This window comes from Lampetra fluviatilis, chromosome 66 (assembly GCF_964198595.1).
Source record: "Lampetra fluviatilis chromosome 66, kcLamFluv1.1, whole genome shotgun sequence".
In the NCBI taxonomy this organism is placed as follows: domain Eukaryota; kingdom Metazoa; phylum Chordata; class Hyperoartia; order Petromyzontiformes; family Petromyzontidae; genus Lampetra; species Lampetra fluviatilis.
Genome location: NC_136340.1, coordinates 3,548,601 through 3,570,158, shown reverse-complemented (window position 1 = coordinate 3,570,158; position 21,558 = coordinate 3,548,601). Strand labels below are relative to the sequence as shown.

The following is a 21,558-nucleotide window of genomic DNA, read 5'->3' as shown; positions in this document are numbered from 1 at the left end:
CAACATCGCCTTGCTAGGCACGCTGAGGGAGAGGCTTGCGGAGCCCCAATGCGGTTTCAGGAAGGGGCGGTCCTGCACAGACGCCATATTTTCTGTCCGATTGCTACAGCAGAGGTGTAGGGAAATCCAACAAGGACACTTCACGTGGCAGCCTCAAGGTGCACATGGCCTGGCACAAGCGTCGTGGTGACGTCACCGCCACTTAGTGGCGAATGGCGGTTGTTGTTGTTGTTGTTGTGTGTGATAATCAGTGTGGTTGGGCTTCTGGGATGTGGACTAGGGAAGGCTTGATACATTGGTTGTTTACCCTTCTATCTGGCAACAAAAACTGACACCTTTTTTTTACAAGGAGTCATGTTTGCATAGACCACAATACCTGCAGTCATAATGCAAACAAAAAACACAACTCTGATAATGTATGTGCACTGTCCTTGAAAGTTGATTGGTCCACACCCGAGACAGCTTTCTTTAGATCCAACACCATGTGAGACTAGGCTCTAAGGAAAGCTGTCTCGGGTGTGGGCCAATCAACTTCAAGGACAGTGCATACATTATCAGAGTTATGTGTTTTTTGTTTGCATTATGACTGCAGCTATTGTGGTCTATGCAAACGTGACTCCTCGTAAAAAGGTGTCAGTTTTGTTGCCAGATAGAAGGGACCAATTATCATATTTTTACTGGCAAATGAGGTTCCCATAGTAGGGAAGGCTTCTTTCGCAGTGGGGGGAACGAGGAGGGGTTAGTTTTCGTGACGGCATCGCCCCGAGGCAGGGAAAGTCAAACAGAGCGACTGGGGGGTGACACAGCCGACAAGCACAAATGTGTCCCGACGCTTTCCCACGACGCCGCTAACCGTGTAAGGGTTGGCGGGTCGCGAGAAGATCAATGCGCGTGTGTGTGTGTGCGTGTGTTGTGCGTGTGTGCGTGTGTTGTGAACGTGTGTGAGCGCGTGTGCGTGTGTGTGTGTGCGTGTGTGCGTGTATGCATGTGTGTGCGCGTGTGCGTGTGTGTGTGCGTGTGTGCGTGTGTGAACGTGTGTGCGTGTGTGTGTGTGCGTGTGTGTGTGTGCGTGTGTGTGAACGTGTGTGCGTGTGTGTGTATGCGCGTGAACGTGTGTGCGTGTGTGTGTGCGTGTGTGTGTGTCTACGTGTGTGTGTCTACGTGTGTGTGTGTGAACGTGTGTGCGTGTGTATATGTGTGTCTACGTGTGTGTGTGCGTGAACGTGTGTGTGTGCGTGTGTGTGCGTGTGTGTGTGAACGTGTGTGCGTGTGTGTGTGTCTACGTGTGTGTGTCTACGTGTGTGTGTGTGTGTCTACGTGTGTGTGTGTGTGTCTACATGTGTATGTATACGTGTGTGCGTGTGTGTCTACGTGTGTGCGTGTGTGTCTACGTGTGTGCGTGTGTGCGTGTGTGAACGTGTGTGCGTGTGAACGTGTGTGTGTGTGCGTGTACGTGTGTGCGTGTGTGTCTACGTGTGTGTGTCAACGTGTGTGCGTGTCAGTGTGTACGTGTGCGTGTGTACGTGTGTGTGTGCGTATGTACGTGTGTCTACGTGTGTGCGTGTGTGCATGTGTGCGTGTGTACGTGTGTGTACGTGTGAGTACGTGTGTACGTGTGTGCGTACGTGTGTGCGTGCGTATGTACGTGTGTCTACGTGTGTGCGTGTGTGCATGTCTACGTGTGTGTACGTGTGTGTAAGTGTGAGTACGTGTGTGTACGTACGTGTGCGTGTGTGTGTGCGTGCGTACGTGTGCGTGTGTCTACGTGTGTGCGTGTGTCTACGTGTGTACGTGTGTGCATGTCTACGTGTGTGTACGTGTGTGTAAGTGTGTGTAAGTGTGAGTACGTGTGTGTACGTGTGTGTAAGTGTGTGTAAGTGTGAGTACGTGTGTGTACGTGTGTGTAAGTGTGTGTAAGTGTGAGTACGTGTGTGTACGTGTGTGTAAGTGTGTGTAAGTGTGAGTACGTGTGTGTGTGCGTGCGTACGTGTGCGTGTGTCTACGTGTGTACGTGTGTGCATGTCTACGTGTGTGTACGTGTGTGTGTGTACGTGTGTGTACGTGTGTGTACATGTTGGTGTACGTGTGTGTACGTGTGTGTGTGTACGTGTGTGTGTGTACGTGTGTGCATGTCTACGTGTGTGTACGTGTGCATGTCCACGTGTGTGTACGTGTGTGTGGAGTGGTGGTGCAGTGGTTAGCGCTACGTTGCGCTACGAAACCGGCGACCCGGGTTCGATTCCCGCTCACGGCCACCAGCTCCCAGTGACGATCATCTGAACCGTTCCCGGGCCTCCCCTAGGTCGACTCAGCCTCAAATGAGTAGCCGGTGCGGTGTGTAGTAAACATCGGCACTCTCCCACCCCCTCCCCTCTCCCCCGTCTCTATTCTTGAGCGTCTTGTCTAATCACGAGGCAACAGGAGCTGGGGGTCAACACCCCCCCTGACCCCACCCACCCCCCCACCCCCCCCCCCACCCCCACCCACCCCCCCCCCCCACCCCCACCCCACCCACCCCCCCACCCCCCCCACCCCCCACCCACCCACCCCCCACCCCCACCCACCCACCCCCCCCACCCCCCCCCCCACCCCCCACCCACCCCCCCCCCCCCACCCCCCCCCCACCCACCCCCCCCACCCCCCCCCACCCCCCGCGTCTTTATTTAGCTTCACATCGAGAGCGACTTGTCCCAGGCCATGGAGCCAGAGTCAAACCCAGGTGCTGAGTCGAACCCCAGGTCATGAACAGGAGTCAAACCCAGGTCAGGGGTCAAACGCAGGTCATGGTCAGGGGTCAAACCCAGGTCATGGTCAGGAGTCAATACCAGGTCAGAGGTCAAACCGAGGTCGTGGTCAGGGGTCAAACCCAGGTCATGGTCAGGAGTCAATACCAGGTCAGAGGTCAAACCCAGGGCAGGTGTCAAACCCAGGTCAGGGGTCACACCCAGGTCAGGGATCACCCCCAGGTCAGGGGTCAAACTCAGGTCATGGTCAGGGGTCAACCCCAGGTCATGGTCAGGGGTCAAACCCAGGTCATGGGCAGGGGTCAAACCCAGGTCATGGTAAGGGGTCTAACCCAGGTCATGGTCAGGGGTCAAACCCAGGTCAGGGGTCAAACCCAGGTCATGAGCAGTGGCAGTTTCCCTGTGAGCTGCACCTTCACACAAAGACAAAGGTCCCCCGTGTAGCCTGTAACAGGCTGTTGGGGCAAGTGCTGTTAGTAGCGAGCAGCAGCAGCAGCTGTGAAGGCTACCGGCGCTGTGGCACACGAGGGGGTGGGTGGGTGGACAGCACCACGCCCGGCCGCCTTTGTCTCTCCCCCCAGTGTCGATGTTTACTACACACCGCTACACCAGGTACTCATTTGAGGCTGAGTCGATCTAGGGGAGGCCCAGGACCAGTTCAAACAATCGTCACCGGTGTTGACCGTGAGCGGGAATCGAACTTGGGTCGCCGGGTTTATAGCGCAGCACTAACCCATACACCACCGCTCCCCACACACACACACACAGACACACACAGACACACACAGACACACACAGGACACACGCACTCAGACACACACACAGACACAGACAAACACAGACACACACAGACAGACACACACAGATACAGATACACACACACAGACACACAGACACACAGACAGACATACACAGATACAGATACACACACAGACACACACAGACACACACAGACAGACACAGAGACACAGACACACAGACACACACATACACAGACACACACACAGACAGACACACACACACACAGACACACACACAGACAGACACACACACAGACAAACACAGACAGACAAACACAGACAGACACACACACAGACACACACACACACACTCACACACACACAGACTCACACACACACAGACTCACACACAGACACACACACACACAGACACACACACAGACACACACACACAGACACACACACAGACACACAGAGTGACACACACACAGAGTGACACACACCAACACACAGACACACACACACACAGACACACACACAGACACACAGAGTGACACACACATACACACAGAGTGACACACACCAACACACAGACACACACACAGACACAGACACACACACACAGACACACACACACAGACACACACACAGACTCACACACACAGTCACACACACACACAGACTCACACACACAGACACACACACACAGACACAGACTCACACACACACACACACACAGACACACACACACAGACACACACACACAGACACAGACACACACACACAGACTCTCACACACACACAGACTCACACACACACACAGACTCACACAGACTCTCACACACACACACACACAGACACACACACACAGACACAGACTCACACACACACACAGACTCACACACACACAGACTCACACATACACACACACAGACACACAGACACAGACTCACACACACAGTCACACACACACACAGACTCACACACACAGTCACACACACACACAGACTCACACAGTCACACACACACACAGACTCACATACACAGTCACACAGACACAGACTCACACACCGACACTGGGCGCCTTCTTACCTCGTTGCAATTTCTGTGCCTCTCACACCAACCCAGGGCCCCGTTCACCTGAGACACAGAGACACACAGAGACAGACACAGTGAGACAGTGAGACACAGACACAGAGACACAGAGACAGTGAGAGAGAGACAGACAGAGACAGACACAGACAGAGACAGACACAGACACAGAGACACAGAGAGACACAGACAGAGAGAGAGAAAGACAGAGAGAGAGAGAGACCGAGAGAGACAGAGAGACACAGTGAGACAGACACAAACAGACAGAGACAGACACAGACAGACACAGACACAGAGACACAGAGAGACACAGACAGAGAGAGAGACCGAGAGAGACAGAGAGACATAGTGAGACAGACACAGACACAGACAGAGACAGACACAGTGAGACAGACACAGACACAGAGACACAGAGAGACACAGACAGAGAGAGAGACAGACAGAGACAGACAGACACAGAGACAGTGAGACACAGACAGACAGAGACACAGTGAGACACACAGACAGACAGAGACAGAGACACACAGACAGAGACACAGTGAGACAGAGACAGTGAGACACAGAGAGAGACAGAGACAGTGAGACAGAGACAGAGAGACACAGAGAGAGACAGAGACAGTGAGACAGAGACACAGACAGACAGAGACAGAGAGACACAGAGAGAGACACAGACAGACAGAGACACACAGACAGACAGAGACAGAGACACAGAGACAGAGACACAGTGAGACAGAGACAGTGAGACACAGAGAGAGACAGAGACAGAGAGACACAGAGAGAGACAGAGACACAGACAGACAGAGACAGAGAGACAGAGACACAGAGACAGAGAGAGATACAGAGACAAAGAGAGACAGTGAGAGAGAGACACAGAGACAGAGAGAGACAGTGAGACAGAGAGAGACACAGAGACAGAGAGAGACAGTGAGAGAGAGAGAGACAGAGACACAGAGACAGAGAGAGACGGTGAGACAGAGACAGAGAGAGACAGAGACAGACACAGAGACAGTGAGAGAGACACACACAGAGACAGACAGAGACACACAGAGAGACAGAGAGAGACACACACAGACAGTGAGAGAGAGAGACACACAGAGACAGACAGAGACACACAGAGAGACAGAGAGAGAGACACACAGACAGTGAGAGAGAGACACACACAGAGACAGACAGAGACACACAGAGAGACAGAGAGAGACACACAGACAGTGAGAGAGAGAGACACACAGAGACAGACAGAGACACACAGAGAGACAGAGAGAGACACACACAGACAGTGAGAGAGAGAGACACACAGAGACAGACAGAGACACACAGAAAGACAGAGAGAGAGACACAGAGACAGTGAGAGAGAGACACACAGAGACAGACAGAGACACACAGAGAGACAAAGAGAGAGACACACAGACAGTGAGAGAGAGAGACACACAGAGACAGACAGAGACACACAGAGAGACAGAGAGAGACACACAGACAGTGAGAGAGAGAGACACACAGAGACAGACAGAGACACACAGAGAGACAGAGAGAGACACACACAGACAGTGAGAGAGAGACACACAGAGACAGACAGAGACACACAGAGAGACAGAGAGAGAGACACACAGACAGTGAGAGAGAGACACACACAGAGACAGACAGAGACACACAGAGAGACAGAGAGAGAGACACACAGACAGTGAGAGAGAGAGACACACAGAGACAGACAGAGACACACAGAGAGACAAAGAGAGAGACACACAGACAGTGAGAGAGAGAGACACACAGAGACAGACAGAGACACACAGAGAGACAGAGAGAGACACACAGACAGTGAGAGAGAGAGACACACAGAGACAGACAGAGACACACAGAGAGACAGAGAGAGACACACACAGACAGTGAGAGAGAGAGACACACAGAGACAGACAGAGACACACAGAAAGACAGAGAGACACACACAGACAGTGAGAGAGAGAGACACACAGAGACAGACAGAGACACACAGAAAGACAGAGAGAGACACACAGACAGTGAGAGAGAGACACACACAGAGACAGTGAGACAGAGTTAATGCATTCTCCACATTAGACGACACAAAGACAAAGATCCCCCCCCGTGTAGCCTCAGCAAGCTGTAGGGCCAAGTGCTGTTAGCGAGTAGCAGCAGTAGCAACTTTGGCCAACACCACCCCCAGCCGCCTTTGTCTCCCCCACTCCCCACACACACACAGCCATGAACACACACGTGTACACACACAGACACAAACACACACACACACACAGCCATGAACACACACACACACGTGTACACACACAGACACAAACACACACACACACACACAGCCATGAACACACACACACACGTGTACACACACAGACACAAACACACACACAAACACACAGCCATGAACACACACACACGTGTACACACACAGACACACACACACAGCCATGAACACACACACACGTGTACACACACAGACACACACACACAGCCATGAACACACACACACGTGTACACACACAGACACAAACACACACAAACACACAGCCATGAACACACACACACGTGTACACACACAGACACAAACACACACACAAACACACAGCCATGAACACACACACACGTGTACACACACAGACACAAACACACACACAAACACACACAGCCATGAACACACACACACGTGTACACACACAGACACAAACACACACACACACAGCCATGAACACACACACACGTGTACACACACAGACACAAACACACACAAACACACAGCCATGAACACACACACACGTGTACACACACAGACACAAACACACACACAAACACACAGCCATGAACACACACACACGTGTACACACACAGACACAAACACACACAAACACACAGCCATGAACACACACACACGTGTACACACACAGACACAAACACACACACAAACACACACACACAGCCATGAACACACACACACGTGTACACACACAGACACAAACACACACACAAACACACAGCCATGAACACACACACACGTGTACACACACAGACACAAACACACAGCCATGAACACACACACACGTGTACACACACAGACACAAACACACACACACACAGCCATGAACACACACACACGTGTACACACACAGACACAAACACACACACAAACACACACAGCCATGAACACACACACACGTGTGTACACACACAGACACAAACACACACACAAACACACACACACAGCCATGAACACACACACACACGTGTACACACACAGACACAAACACACACACACACACACAGCCATGAACACACACACACACGTGTACACACACAGACACAAACACACACACAAACACACAGCCATGAACACACACACACGTGTACACACACAGACACAAACACACAGCCATGAACACACACACACGTGTACACACACAGACACAAACACACACACACACAGCCATGAACACACACACACGTGTACACACACAGACACAAACACACACACAAACACACAGCCATGAACACACACACACGTGTACACACACAGACACAAACGCACACACAAACACACAGCCATGAACACACACACACGTGTACACACACAGACACAAACACACACACAAACACACAGCCATGAACACACACACACGTGTACACACACAGACACAAACACACACACAAACACACACACACAGCCATGAACACACACACACGTGTAGACACACAGACACAAACACACACACAAACACACAGCCATGAACACACACACACACACGTGTACACACACAGACACAAACACACACACACAGCCATGAACACACACACACGTGTACACACACAGACACAAACGCACACACAAACACACAGCCATGAACACACACACACGTGTACACACACAGACACAAACACACACACAAACACACACACACAGCCATGAACACACACACATGTGTACACACACAGACACACACAGAGACACACACACACTGACACACACAGTGACACACACACATTGACACACACACACGTGTGTACACACACACGCACACACACTGACACACACAGTGACACACACACACTGACACACACACACACACTGACACACACACACACTGACACACTGACACACACAGTGACACGCACACACAGACACGCACACACAGACACACACTCACTGACACACACACACACACGTGTGTACACACACGCACACACTGACACACACAGTGACACACACAGTGACATACACACAGACACTGACACACTGACACACACCCACACACACACACGTGTGTACACACACACACACACTGACACACACAGTGACACACACAGTGACATACACACAGACACTGACACACTGACACACACCCACACACACACACGTGTGTACACACACGCACACACTGACACACACAGTGACACACACAGTGACATACACACAGACACTGACACACTGACACACACCCACACACACACACGTGTGCACACACACACACACACTGACACACACAGTGACACACACAGTGACATACACACAGACACTGACACACTGACACACACCCACACACACACACGTGTGTACACACACACACACACTGACACACACAGTGACACACACAGTGACATACACACAGACACTGACACACTGACACACACCCACACACACACACGTGTGTACACACACGCACACACTGACACACACAGTGACACACACAGTGACATACACACAGACACTGACACACTGACACACACCCACACACACACACGTGTGCACACACACGCACACACTGACACACACAGTGACACACACAGTGACATACACACAGACACTGACACACTGACACACACCCACACACACACACGTGTGCACACACACACACACACTGACACACACAGTGACACACACAGTGACATACACACAGACACTGACACACTGACACACACCCACACACACACACGTGTGTACACACACGCACACACTGACACACACAGTGACACACACAGTGACATACACACAGACACTGACACACTGACACACACCCACACACACACACGTGTGCACACACACGCACACACTGACACACACAGTGACACACACAGTGACATACACACAGACACTGACACACTGACACACACCCACACACACACACGTGTGCACACACACACACACACTGACACACACAGTGACACACACAGTGACATACACACAGACACTGACACACTGACACACACCCACACACACACACGTGTGTACACACACGCACACACTGACACACACAGTGACACACACAGTGACACACACACAGACACTGACACACTGACACACACCCACACACACACACGTGTGCACACACACGCACACACTGACACACACAGTGACACACACAGTGACATACACACAGACACTGACACACTGACACACACCCACACACACACACGTGTGCACACACACACACACACTGACACACACAGTGACACACACAGTGACATACACACAGACACTGACACACTGACACACACCCACACACACACACGTGTGTACACACACGCACACACTGACACACACAGTGACACACACAGTGACATACACACAGACACTGACACACTGACACACACCCACACACACACACGTGTGCACACACACGCACACACTGACACACACAGTGACACACACAGTGACATACACACAGACACTGACACACTGACACACACCCACACACACACACGTGTGCACACACACACACACACTGACACACACAGTGACACACACAGTGACATACACACAGACACTGACACACTGACACACACCCACACACACACACGTGTGTACACACACGCACACACTGACACACACAGTGACACACACAGTGACACACACACAGACACTGACACACTGACACACACCCACACACACACACGTGTGCACACACACGCACACACTGACACACACAGTGACACACACAGTGACATACACACAGACACTGACACACTGACACACACCCACACACACACACGTGTGCACACACACACACTGACACACACAGTGACACACACAGTGACATACACACAGACACTGACACACTGACACACACCCACACACACACACGTGTGCACACACACGCACACACATTCCTTACCGGCCACTATTTAATCCCCTCCTATTGCGAAGGGCCTCTGTTTTTGTTAGAAAGGTATGCGCGTGTGTGTCAGTGTGTGTGTGTACGTGTGTGTGTGTGTGTCAGTGTGTGTACGTGTGTGTGTGTGCACATGGCCTGGCACAAGCGTCGTGGTGACGTCACCGCCACTTAGTGGCGAATGGCGGTTGTTGTTGTTGTTGTTGTTGTGTACGTGTGTGTGTGTGTACGTGTGTCAGTATGTGTGTGTACGTGTGTCAGTATGTGTGTGTAAGTGTGTCAGTATGTGTGTGTAAGTGTGTCAGTATGTGTGTACGTGTGTGTGTGTCAGTACGTGTGTGTACGTGTGTGTGTGTGTGTACGTGTGTGTCAGTCAGTATGTGTGTACGTGTATGTGTGTGTCATTGTGTGTGTCAGTGTGTGTGTGTCTGTATGTGTGAGCGGGCCCGGGTAAAACTACGTGGCCGGGAGTCGGAGCCATTCCCTGTACACCTTGGGGTGCGACAGGGATGTCCTCTGGCTCCCACATTATTTAACATCTATTTCGACCGCGTAGTTCGTGAAGCCTTCAATAGCTGTACCGGGGGAATTTCCATTTGGTAGCGATATAATGGGAGGCTGATCGATGCCCGGGTGCGATCAAGGGATGGCTCCCTATTGGTCAACCACGTTATGTATGCCGATGATTTGGTAATAGCTGCTCATTCAGAGGAGGAATTGGAGACGCTGCTGCTGAGACTGGAGCGTGCCACTAAGAGGTGGGGCCTTACCATCAGCCCCACCAAAACTAAGCACCTGCCTGGGTATTTTGTACCATCGGACACTCCACCCCCACAACTCCCAATCGGTGATGGGGCAGTTGTGGAGAGAGTGGAGCGTTTCCCATACCTGGGCAGTGTGCTTATGACCGGCTCCAGTTTATCAGCAGAGGTCTCACTCCGAATCAGTCGAGCGGCAATATCTTTTCGTCGGTTGCGTAACGCTGTGTGGAAGCTACCTGGTCTGTCGCTCCGCACGAAGCTTCAGGTCTTCTCGGCCACGGTCATTCCCTCCCTTCTCTAAGCTTGCGAAACGTGGACCCCCCTAGTGGAGCATCTTCGCCGGTTGGAAACATTTAGGCTGGCCTGCCTTCGATTCATCCTGGGCTTAACCAGGCTGGATTGTGTGAGGAGCTCACAAATCCTTGAAAGATCTGGGCAAAGTACCATCGGTGAGCTCCTCCGGCAGGCAAGGCTGCGTTGGCTGGGTCATGTAGCCCGCATGCCCAGCCACCGCATGCCTAAACAGCTTTTGTTCGGCCGGATCGAGCGGGCTGAACGGGCGCGGCACGGGCTAGAGAAGAGATGGAGTGATGTGGTACAGGAGGACGTGGAGCTGAGTGGACTTGCCGATGACTGGTACCAGCGGTGTCAAGATCGGCCTCAGTGGAGGAGGCTCGTGAAGGACGCTACTGGGCAGTTGGAGGCAGTCGCCCTCCAACAACAACGGAGGGCGGAGGAGCGACGCTCACAACGAGCGGAGCGCCGGGTGGCTAAAGCACAGCAAGTTGGCACAGTAGGGGGCACAGGTGGTGCATCAGCCAGTCATCTCGGTCATCTCGGTCAGTCAACCCGTGGCACCTGCTGGGTCTGCCCCATGACCTCCTGCCAGCGGGCGTTCGACACTTCACGTGGCCTCAAGGTGCACATGGCCTGGCACAAGCGTCGTGGTGACGTCACCGCCACGTCGTGGCGAATGGCGGTTGTTGTTGTTGTGTACGTGTGTATGTGTGCGTGTCAGTGTGTGTGTCACTGTGCGTGTGGGGAGCGGTGGTGCAGCGGTTAGCGCTACGCTGCGCTACGAACCCGGCGACCCGAGTTTGATTCCCGCTCACGGCCACCACCACCCAGTGGCGATTATCTGAGCCGCTCCTGGGCCTCCCCTAGGTCGACTCAGCCTCAAACGAGTCACCTGGTGGCTGGGATGTGTAGTAAACATCTGGGGAGAGACAAAGGCGGCCGGGCGTGGTGCTGGCCATCCACCCCCTCGTGTGTCACAGCGCTGGTAGCCTTCATAGGTGCTACTCGCTAACAGCACTTGCCCCTACAGCCTGTTAGATGCTACACGGGGGACCTTTGGCTGTGTAGACAGTGCCGTACGAAGCGAGTGCATCTGATGTTCTACAATAAGCCCCTCCCCCCTCATTAATATTCATGAGCGGGTGACGTCACTCCACGTGCCCCCCCTCATTAATATTCATCAGGGTGTGACGTCACTCCACATGCTGTACCCCTCCCCAATAACCATGACGTCACTCCACGTGCTGCACCCCTCCCCAATAACCATGACGTCATTCCACGTGCTGCACCCCTACCCAATAACAATGACGTCACTCCGCATGCTGCACCCCGCCCCAATAACCATGACGTCACTCCGCATGGGGCAATCCCCCCTCATTGACAATCGTGAGCTGAACAATTTTTCTATTTAATATTTCAGATATTTTCAGATTTACTGAAATATAAAATATAAAAAACTCGTCCTTGCAGGGACACACGAGCTCGTAATGTTATCAAGGTGCCCTAGATATGAAAGACAAAACTCGTTTTGATACGGTAAGTTTGGCCGTGACGTAGAGGTCGCAACCGGGTACCCGATACCCGTACCCTACCCGATACCCGGCTACCCGTACCCGGCCGGGTACGGGTACCCGTTTGCGACCCTGGTGCGGCCGGGTACGGGTACGGGTAGGCCGTGAGTCACTGGTGAGTCACCGTTTGTCACTCATTTCCCAACGTCTTGTCTCTTCTCACAATTCAAGTTCCTAGAATCAACCCACCCGCGCCTGCAACATGGCTTCATCCCAGAGGTCGCAATCGGGTACCCGATACCCGTACCCTATCCGATACCCGGCTACCCGTTTGCGACCCTGGTGCGGCCGGGTACGGGTACGGGTAAGGAATCAAAACCCGTTTGCGACCTCTGGTGTGACGGTCCCACCTGCAGAAGGAGACTTGTGTTGCCTCCGAAACGTCGTGATTTAATGGAGTTATTTTCATTTTTTATTATTTTATTATTTTTTCTCCTACGTGACTTTACCGAAATAAAACTAAGAGCATGGACCCTCGCAGTGACGAAAACTTCAAATCTACAAAGTGCAATCTAGATTTGAAGCTTTCGTGACTGCAAGGATTCATACTGTCAGGTTTTTTTCGGTAAAGTCACGTAGGTAAAACATCTAAATTAATAAAAAATAAAATAAAATAACTTTACCGAAAGAACCTAAGAATATGAATCCTTGCAGTCACGAAAGCTTCAAATCTAGAATGAAAATAACTCGATTAAATCGCGACGTTTCGGAGGCAACACAAGCCTCCGTCTTCAGGTGGGACCGTCACAGCCAAATCTACTGCATCAAGTGAAGAGAAATCCAAGAGACAAGATCTTAAATATAAACTCGTTCAGGGGAGGGGAGATGGGCTTATCATTTAGACAAGCTCCTCCCTCCACCACCACCCCCCCAGCACCCACCCACCACCACCCCCACCACCCCCACCACCACCACCACCACCCCCACCACCACCACCCCCCCACCCATCCTCACCACCCCCACCACCCCACCCCCACCACCCCCACCACCCCCCCACCACCCCCACCCCACACTCCCACCACCCCCCCACCACCCCCACCACCTCCCCCACCACCACCCCCCCACCACCCCCCACCCATCCCCACCACCACCTCACCCCTCCCACCACCACTCCCACCAACCCCCCACCAACCCCCACCAACCCCCCACCACTCCCCCCAACCCATCCCCACCACCCTCCACCCCGACCACCCCCCACCACCCCACCACCACCACCAACCCCCCCACCCACCCCCACTACCTCCCACCACCACACCATCCCCCCACCCACCCCCACCCCCCCACCACCCCCCCCCCCCCACCACCCCCACCCCCCCACCACCAGCACCAACAACACGAAGAAGTGGTCCCGTCGAGGGGGCTGTAGACACGCGGGCATCTTTGTCGTCTTTGTCTCAACACACGGCGACTGTTTACACTCTGACGTCTGTGCGTGAGTGTCTGTGCGTGTGAGTGTGTGTGTGAGTATCTGTGTGTGTGGTTGTGTGTGGGTGAGTGTGTGTGGGTGAGTGTGTGTGAGTGTGTGTGTGGTGTGTATGTGTGTGGTGGGTGTGACTGTCTGTGTGAGTATCTGTGTGGTGTGTGTCTGTGTGGTGGGTGTGTGTGGTGTGGTGGGTGAGTGCGTCTGTGTGTGAGTGTGTTAGTGTGTGTGTGTGGTGGGTGTGAGTGTCTGTGTGGTGGGTGTGTGCGTCTGTGTGTGAGTGTGTGTGTGTTAGTGTGTGTGTGTGGTGGGTGTGAGTGTCTGTGTGGTGTGTGTGAGTGTGTGTGTGAGAGTGTATGTGTGAGTGTGTGTGTGGGTGGGTGTCTGTGTGTGAGTGTCTGTGTGTGAGTGTGTGTGAGTGTGTGTGAGTGTGTGTGAGTGTGTGAGTGTCTGTGTGTGAGTGTGTGAGTGTGTGTGAGTGTCTGTGTGTGAGTGTGTGAGTGTGTGTGAGTGTCTGTGTATGAGTGTGTGAGTGTGTGAGTGTGTGTGAGTGTGTGGGTGTGTGAGTGTGTAGTGTGTGTGTGTGGGTGAGTGAGTATGCGTGAGTATGTGGTGGGTGAGTGTCTGTGTGTGAGTGTGTGTGGGTGAGTGAGTGTGTGTGAGTGTGTGTGAGTGTGTGTGAGTGTGTGTGAGTGTGTGAGTGTCTGTGTGTGAGTGTGTGTGAGTGTGTGTGAGTGTCTGTGTGTGAGTGTGTGAGTGTGTGTGAGTGTCTGTGTATGAGTGTGTGAGTGTGTGAGTGTGTGTGAGTGTGTGGGTGTGTGAGTGTGTAGTGTGTGTGTGTGGGTGAGTGAGTGTGCGTGAGTGTGTGGTGTGTGAGTGTCTGTGTGTGAGTGTGTGTGGGTGAGTGAGTGTGCGTGAGTGTGTGGTGGGTGAGTGTCTGTGTGTGAGTGTGGTGGGTGTGTCTGTGTATGTGTGGTGTGTGTCTGTGTGAGTGTCTGTGTGTGTGAGTGAGTGTCTGTGCGTGAGTGTCTGTGTGGTGGGTGTGTGGGTGTGTGTGTGTGTGGGTGTCTGTGTGTGGTGTGTGTGTGTGAGTGTGTGTGCGTCTGTGCGTGAGTGCGTCTGTGCGTGAGTATCTGTGCGTGGTGGGTGTGTGTGAGTGTCTGTGCGTGAGTGTGTGTCTGTGAGTGTGTGTCTGTGTGTGGTGGGTGTGAGTGTGTGTGTGCGTCTGTGTGTGAGTTAGTGTGTGTGAGTGTCTGTGTGTGGTGGGTGTGTGTGTGGTGGGTGTGTGTGTGTGTGGTGTGTGTGTGTGGGGTGGGTGTGTGCGTCTGTGCGTGTGTGTGGGTGAGTGTGTGTGTGTGGGTGTGTGAGTGGGTGTGTGTGTGTGGGTGTGTGTGGGTGAGTGTGTGGTGGTTGTGTGTGTGGTGGGTGTGTGTGAGTGTCTGTGCGTGAGTGTGTGTGAGTGAGTGTGTGGTGTGTGTGAGTGAGTGTGTGGTGTGTGTGAGTGTGTGTGAGAGTGTGTGTGTGTGGTGTGTGTGAGTGTGTGTGAGAGTGTGTGTGTGTGGTGGGTGTGTGTGTGTGGTGGGTGTGTGTGTGAGTGTGTGTGTGAGTGAGTGTGTGTGAGTGTGTGAGTGTGTGTGAGTGTGTGTGTGAGTGTGTGTGTGAGTGTGTATGTGCGTGGTGGGTGTGACTGTCTGTGTGAGTATCTGTGTGGTGTGTGTCTGTGTGGTGGGTGTGTCTGGTGTGGGTGAGTGTGAGTGTGTGAGTGCGTGTGAGTGTGTGAGTTCGTGTGTGGTGTGTGTGGTGTGTGTCTGTGTGTGAGTGTGTGGTGGGTGTGTGTGTGAGTGTGTGTGTGAGTGTGTGTGTGGTGGGTGTGTGTGTGTGGTGGGTGTGTGTGTGAGTGCGTGTGTGAGTGAGTGTGTGTGAGTGTGTGAGTGTGTGTGAGTGTGTGTGTGAGTGTGTGTGTGAGTGTGTGTGGTGTGTGTCTGTGTGTGAGTGTGTGGTGGGTGTGTGTGTGAGTGTGTGTGAGAGTGTGTGTGTGTGGTGGGTGTGTGTGTGTGGTGGGTGTGTGTGTGAGTGCGTGTGTGAGTGAGTGTGTGTGAGTGTGTGTGTGAGTGAGTGTGTGTGAGTGTGTGAGTGTGTGTGAGTGTGTGTGTGAGTGTGTGTGTGAGTGTGTATGTGTGTGGTGGGTGTGACTGTCTGTGTGAGTATCTGTGTGGTGTGTGTCTGTGTGGTGGGTGTGTCTGGTGTGGGTGAGTGTGAGTGTGTGAGTGCGTGTGAGTGTGTGAGTTCGTGTGTGGTGTGTGTGGTGTGTGTCTGTGTGTGAGTGTGTGGTGGGTGTGTGTGTCTGTGCGTGAGTGTGTGTGCGTGAGTGTGTGGTGGTTGTGTGTGTGGTGGGTGGGTGTGAGTGTCTGTGCGTGTGTGTCTGTGTGTGAGTGTCTGTGTGTGTGTGGTGGTTGTGTGTGTGGTGGGTGTGTGTGAGTGTCTGTGCCTGAGTGTGTGTGAGTGAGTGTGTGTGTGAGTGTGTGTGTGGGTGTGTGAGTGAGTGTGTGAGTGAGTATGTGAGTGAGTATGTGAGTGTGTGTATGTGAGTGTGAGTGAGTGTGTGAGTATGTGAGTGTGTATTTAAGTGTGTGAGTGAGTATGTGAGTGTGTGAGTGTGTGTGTGAGTAAGTGTGTGAATGAGTGAGTGTGTGAGTATGTGAGTGAGTGAGTGTGTGAGTATGTGAGTGGGTGTGTGAGTGTGTGAGTACGTGAGTGAGTGAGTGTGTGAGTGAGTGAGTGTGTGAGTATGTGAGTGGGTGTGTGAGTGTGTGAGTACGTGAGTGAGTGGGTGTGTGAGTGAGTGTGTGAGTATGTGAGTGTGTGAGTGTGTATGTGAGTGTGTGAGTGAGTGAGTGTGTGAGTGAGTATGTGAGTGTGTGAGTGAGTGAGTGTGTGAGTGAGTATGTGAGTGTGTGAGTGTGTATGTGAGTGTGTGAGTATGTGAGTGTGTGAGTGTGTATGTGAGTGTGTGAGTGAGTGAGTGTGTGAGTGAGTATGTGAGTGTGTGAGTGAGTGAGTGTGTGAGTGAGTATGTGAGTGTGTGAGTGTGTGAGTGAGTATGTGAGTGTGTGAGTGAGTGTGTGAGTGAGTATGTGAGTGTGTGAGTGTGTGAGTGAGTATGTGAGTGTGTGAGTGAGTATGTGAGTGTGTGAGTGTGTATGTGAGTGTGTGAGTGAGTGTGTATGTGAGTATGTGAGTATGTGAGTGTGTGAGTATGTGAGTATGTGAGTGTGAGTATGTGAGTGAGTGAGTGTGTGAGTATGTGAGTATGTGAGTGTGTGAGTGAGTATGTGAGTGTGTGAGTGAGTGAGTGAGTATGTGAGTGTGTATGTGAGTATGTGAGTGAGTGAGTGTGTGAGTATGTGAGTATGTGAGTGTGTGAGTGAGTATGTGAGTGTGTGAGTATGTGAGTATGTGAGTGTGTGAGTGAGTATGTGAGTGTGTGAGTATGTGAGTGTGTATGTGAGTGTGTGAGTGAGTGAGTGTGTGAGTATGTGAGTGTGTGAGTGAGTGTGTGAGTGAGTATGTGAGTGTGTGAGTGAGTGTGTGAGTATGTGAGTATGTGAGTGTGTGAGTGAGTATGTGAGTGTGTGAGTGTGTGAGTGAGTATGTGAGTGTGTGAGTGAGTGTGTGAGTGAGTATGTGAGTGTGTGAGTGAGTATGTGAGTGTTTGAGTGTGTGAGTGGGTGTGTGAGTGAGTGAGTGTGTGAGTGAGTGAGTAAGTGTGTGAGTGAGTATGTGAGTGTGTGAGTGTGTATGTGAGTGTGTGAGTGAGTGAGTGTGTGAGTGAGTATGTGAGTGTGTGAGTGTGTGAGTGTGTGAGTGAGTATGTGAGTGTGTGAGTGAGTGAGTGTGTGAGTGAGTATGTGAGTGTGTGAGTGTGTGAGTGTGTGAGTGAGTGAGTGAGTGTGTGAGTGAGTATGTGAGTGTGTGAGTGTGTGAGTGAGTGTGTGAGTATGTGAGTATGTGAGTGTGTGAGTGTGTGAGTGGGTGTGTAGTGAGTGTGTGAGTGAGTGAGTAAGTGTGTGAGTGAGTATGTGAGTGTGTGTGTGAGTGTGTGAGTGTGTGTAAGTGTGTGAGTAAGTGTGTGAATGAGTAAGTGTGTGAGTGAGTGTGTGTGTCACAGCGCCGGTAGCCTCCATAGGCGCTGCTGCTACTCGCTAACAGCACTTGCCCCTACAGCCTGTTACAGGCTACACGGGGGATCTTTGTCTTGTGTGCGACTGTGTTTACGTATGAGAGAGTGTGTGTGTGTTTATGTGTTACCCGTTTGATTAACGCGCTCACATAAATACAGACAGAGACCCCCCGTGTAGCCTCTAACAGGCTGCAGGGGCAAGTGCTGTTAGCGAGCACCTATTAAGGCCGGCACGGCACACGAGGGGGTGGGTGGCCAGCACCACGCCCGGCCGCCTTTGTCTCCCCAGTGGCGATGTTCACCACACACCGCAGCCACCAGGTGACTCATTTGAGGCTGAGTCGACCTAGGGGAGGCCCAGGACCGGTTCAGATAAACGCCAACTGGGTGGTGTTGGCCGTGAGCGGGAATCGAACTCGGGTCGCCGGGTTCGTAGCGCAGCGCGCTAACCGCTACACCACCGCTCCCCACACACACAGACACACACACACAGACACACACACAGACAGACACACACACAGACAGACACACACACACTGACACGCAGACACACACACACGTACACACAGACACACAGACACACAGACACACACACACTGACACACACACAGACACACACACACACAGACACACACACACAGACACACACACACACTGACAGACACACACACACTGACACACACACACACAGACACACACACACTGACACACACACACACAGACACACACACACTGACAGACACACACACACACACACGTACACGGACACACACACGTACACGGACACACACACTGACAGACACACACAGACACACACACACACACGTACACGGACACACACACGTACACGGACACACACAGACACACACACACACACGTACACGGACACACACACTGACATGCAGACACGAACACTGACATGCAGACACACACACACACGTACACGGACACACACAGACACACACACACACACAGACACACAGACACACACAGACACACACACACAGACACACACACACAGACACACAGACACACACACACAGACACACACAGACACACACACATACACAGACAGACACACAGACAGACACACTGACAGACACACACACAGACACACACACACAGACACATACACAGACACACACACACACAGACACACACACACACATACACAGACAGACACACAGACAGACACACACACAGACACACACAGACACACACACACACAGACACACACACACACAGACACACACACACAGACACACACACACAGACACACACACACACAGACACACACACACTGACACACACACACACTGACAGACACACACACACTGACACACACACACACAGACACACACACACTGACACACACACACAGACACACACACACTGACAGACACACACAGACACACACACACACACGTACACGGACACACACACGTACACGGACACACACACTGACAGACACACACAGACACACACACACACACGTACACGGACACACACACTGACATGCAGACACGAACACTGACATGCAGACACACACACACGTACACGGACACACACACTGACAGACACACACACACGTACACGGACACACACACACACGTACACAGACACACGTACACAGACAGACACACACACACAGACACACAGACACACACAGACACACACACACAGACACACACACACAGACACACAGACACACACACACACACGCACACACACAGACACACACACACACAGACACACACACACACATACACAGACAGACACACAGACAGACACACACACAGACACACACACACAGACACACACACACAGACACATACACAGACACACACACACACAGACACACACACACACATACACAGACAGACACACAGACAGACACACACACAGACACACACACAGACACACACAGACACACACACACACACACAGACACACACACACACAGACACACACACACAGACACACACACACTGACAGACACACACAGACACACAAACACACACAGACACACACACACACACTGACAGACACACACACACTGACAGACACACACACACAGACACACACACAGACACAGACACACACACAGACACGTACACAGGCACACGTACACAGACAGACACACACACACACAGACACACACACACACAGCCTCCCAGGTGCTATCGGCTTGGCAGAGACGACTCACGCCACAGCAGCAGCAGCCGCCCTGAACTCCGCAACACAAACTCGGCAGCGCGCAGCAGCAGCAGCGCTGCTCTGTTTCGCAAGCGACCCTGGTTCACCACGAGTGCATAGCTGCTCAATCAAGTGACGCCGCTTGCCATCATCACCATCATCATCATCACCGTCATCTCCATCGCCATCATCATCATCGCCATCATCACCATCATCACCATCATCGCCACCATCATCATCGCCATCATCATCATCGCCATCATCATCATCGCCATCATCATCATCATCGCCATCATTATCATCACCACCACCATCATCATCGCCATCATCACCATCATCGCCATCATCATCGCCATCATCATCGCCATTGCCATCATCATCATCATCGCCATCATCATCATCGCCATCATCATCATCATCATCGCCATCATCATC

At 52.3% G+C, this 21,558-nt stretch overlaps 1 protein-coding gene across 1 annotated transcript in view; it reads right to left on the bottom strand.

Annotated features, from left to right (window-relative positions):
• The window catches only part of LOC144952213 (anosmin-1-like), a 70,786-nt gene that overhangs the window by 44,179 nt on the left and 5,049 nt on the right, over window positions 1–21,558 (bottom strand). The window contains 1 exon segment of the mRNA XM_078882625.1: window positions 4,577–4,624. Within this exon segment, the coding sequence (XP_078738751.1) occupies window positions 4,577–4,624 (48 nt within the window).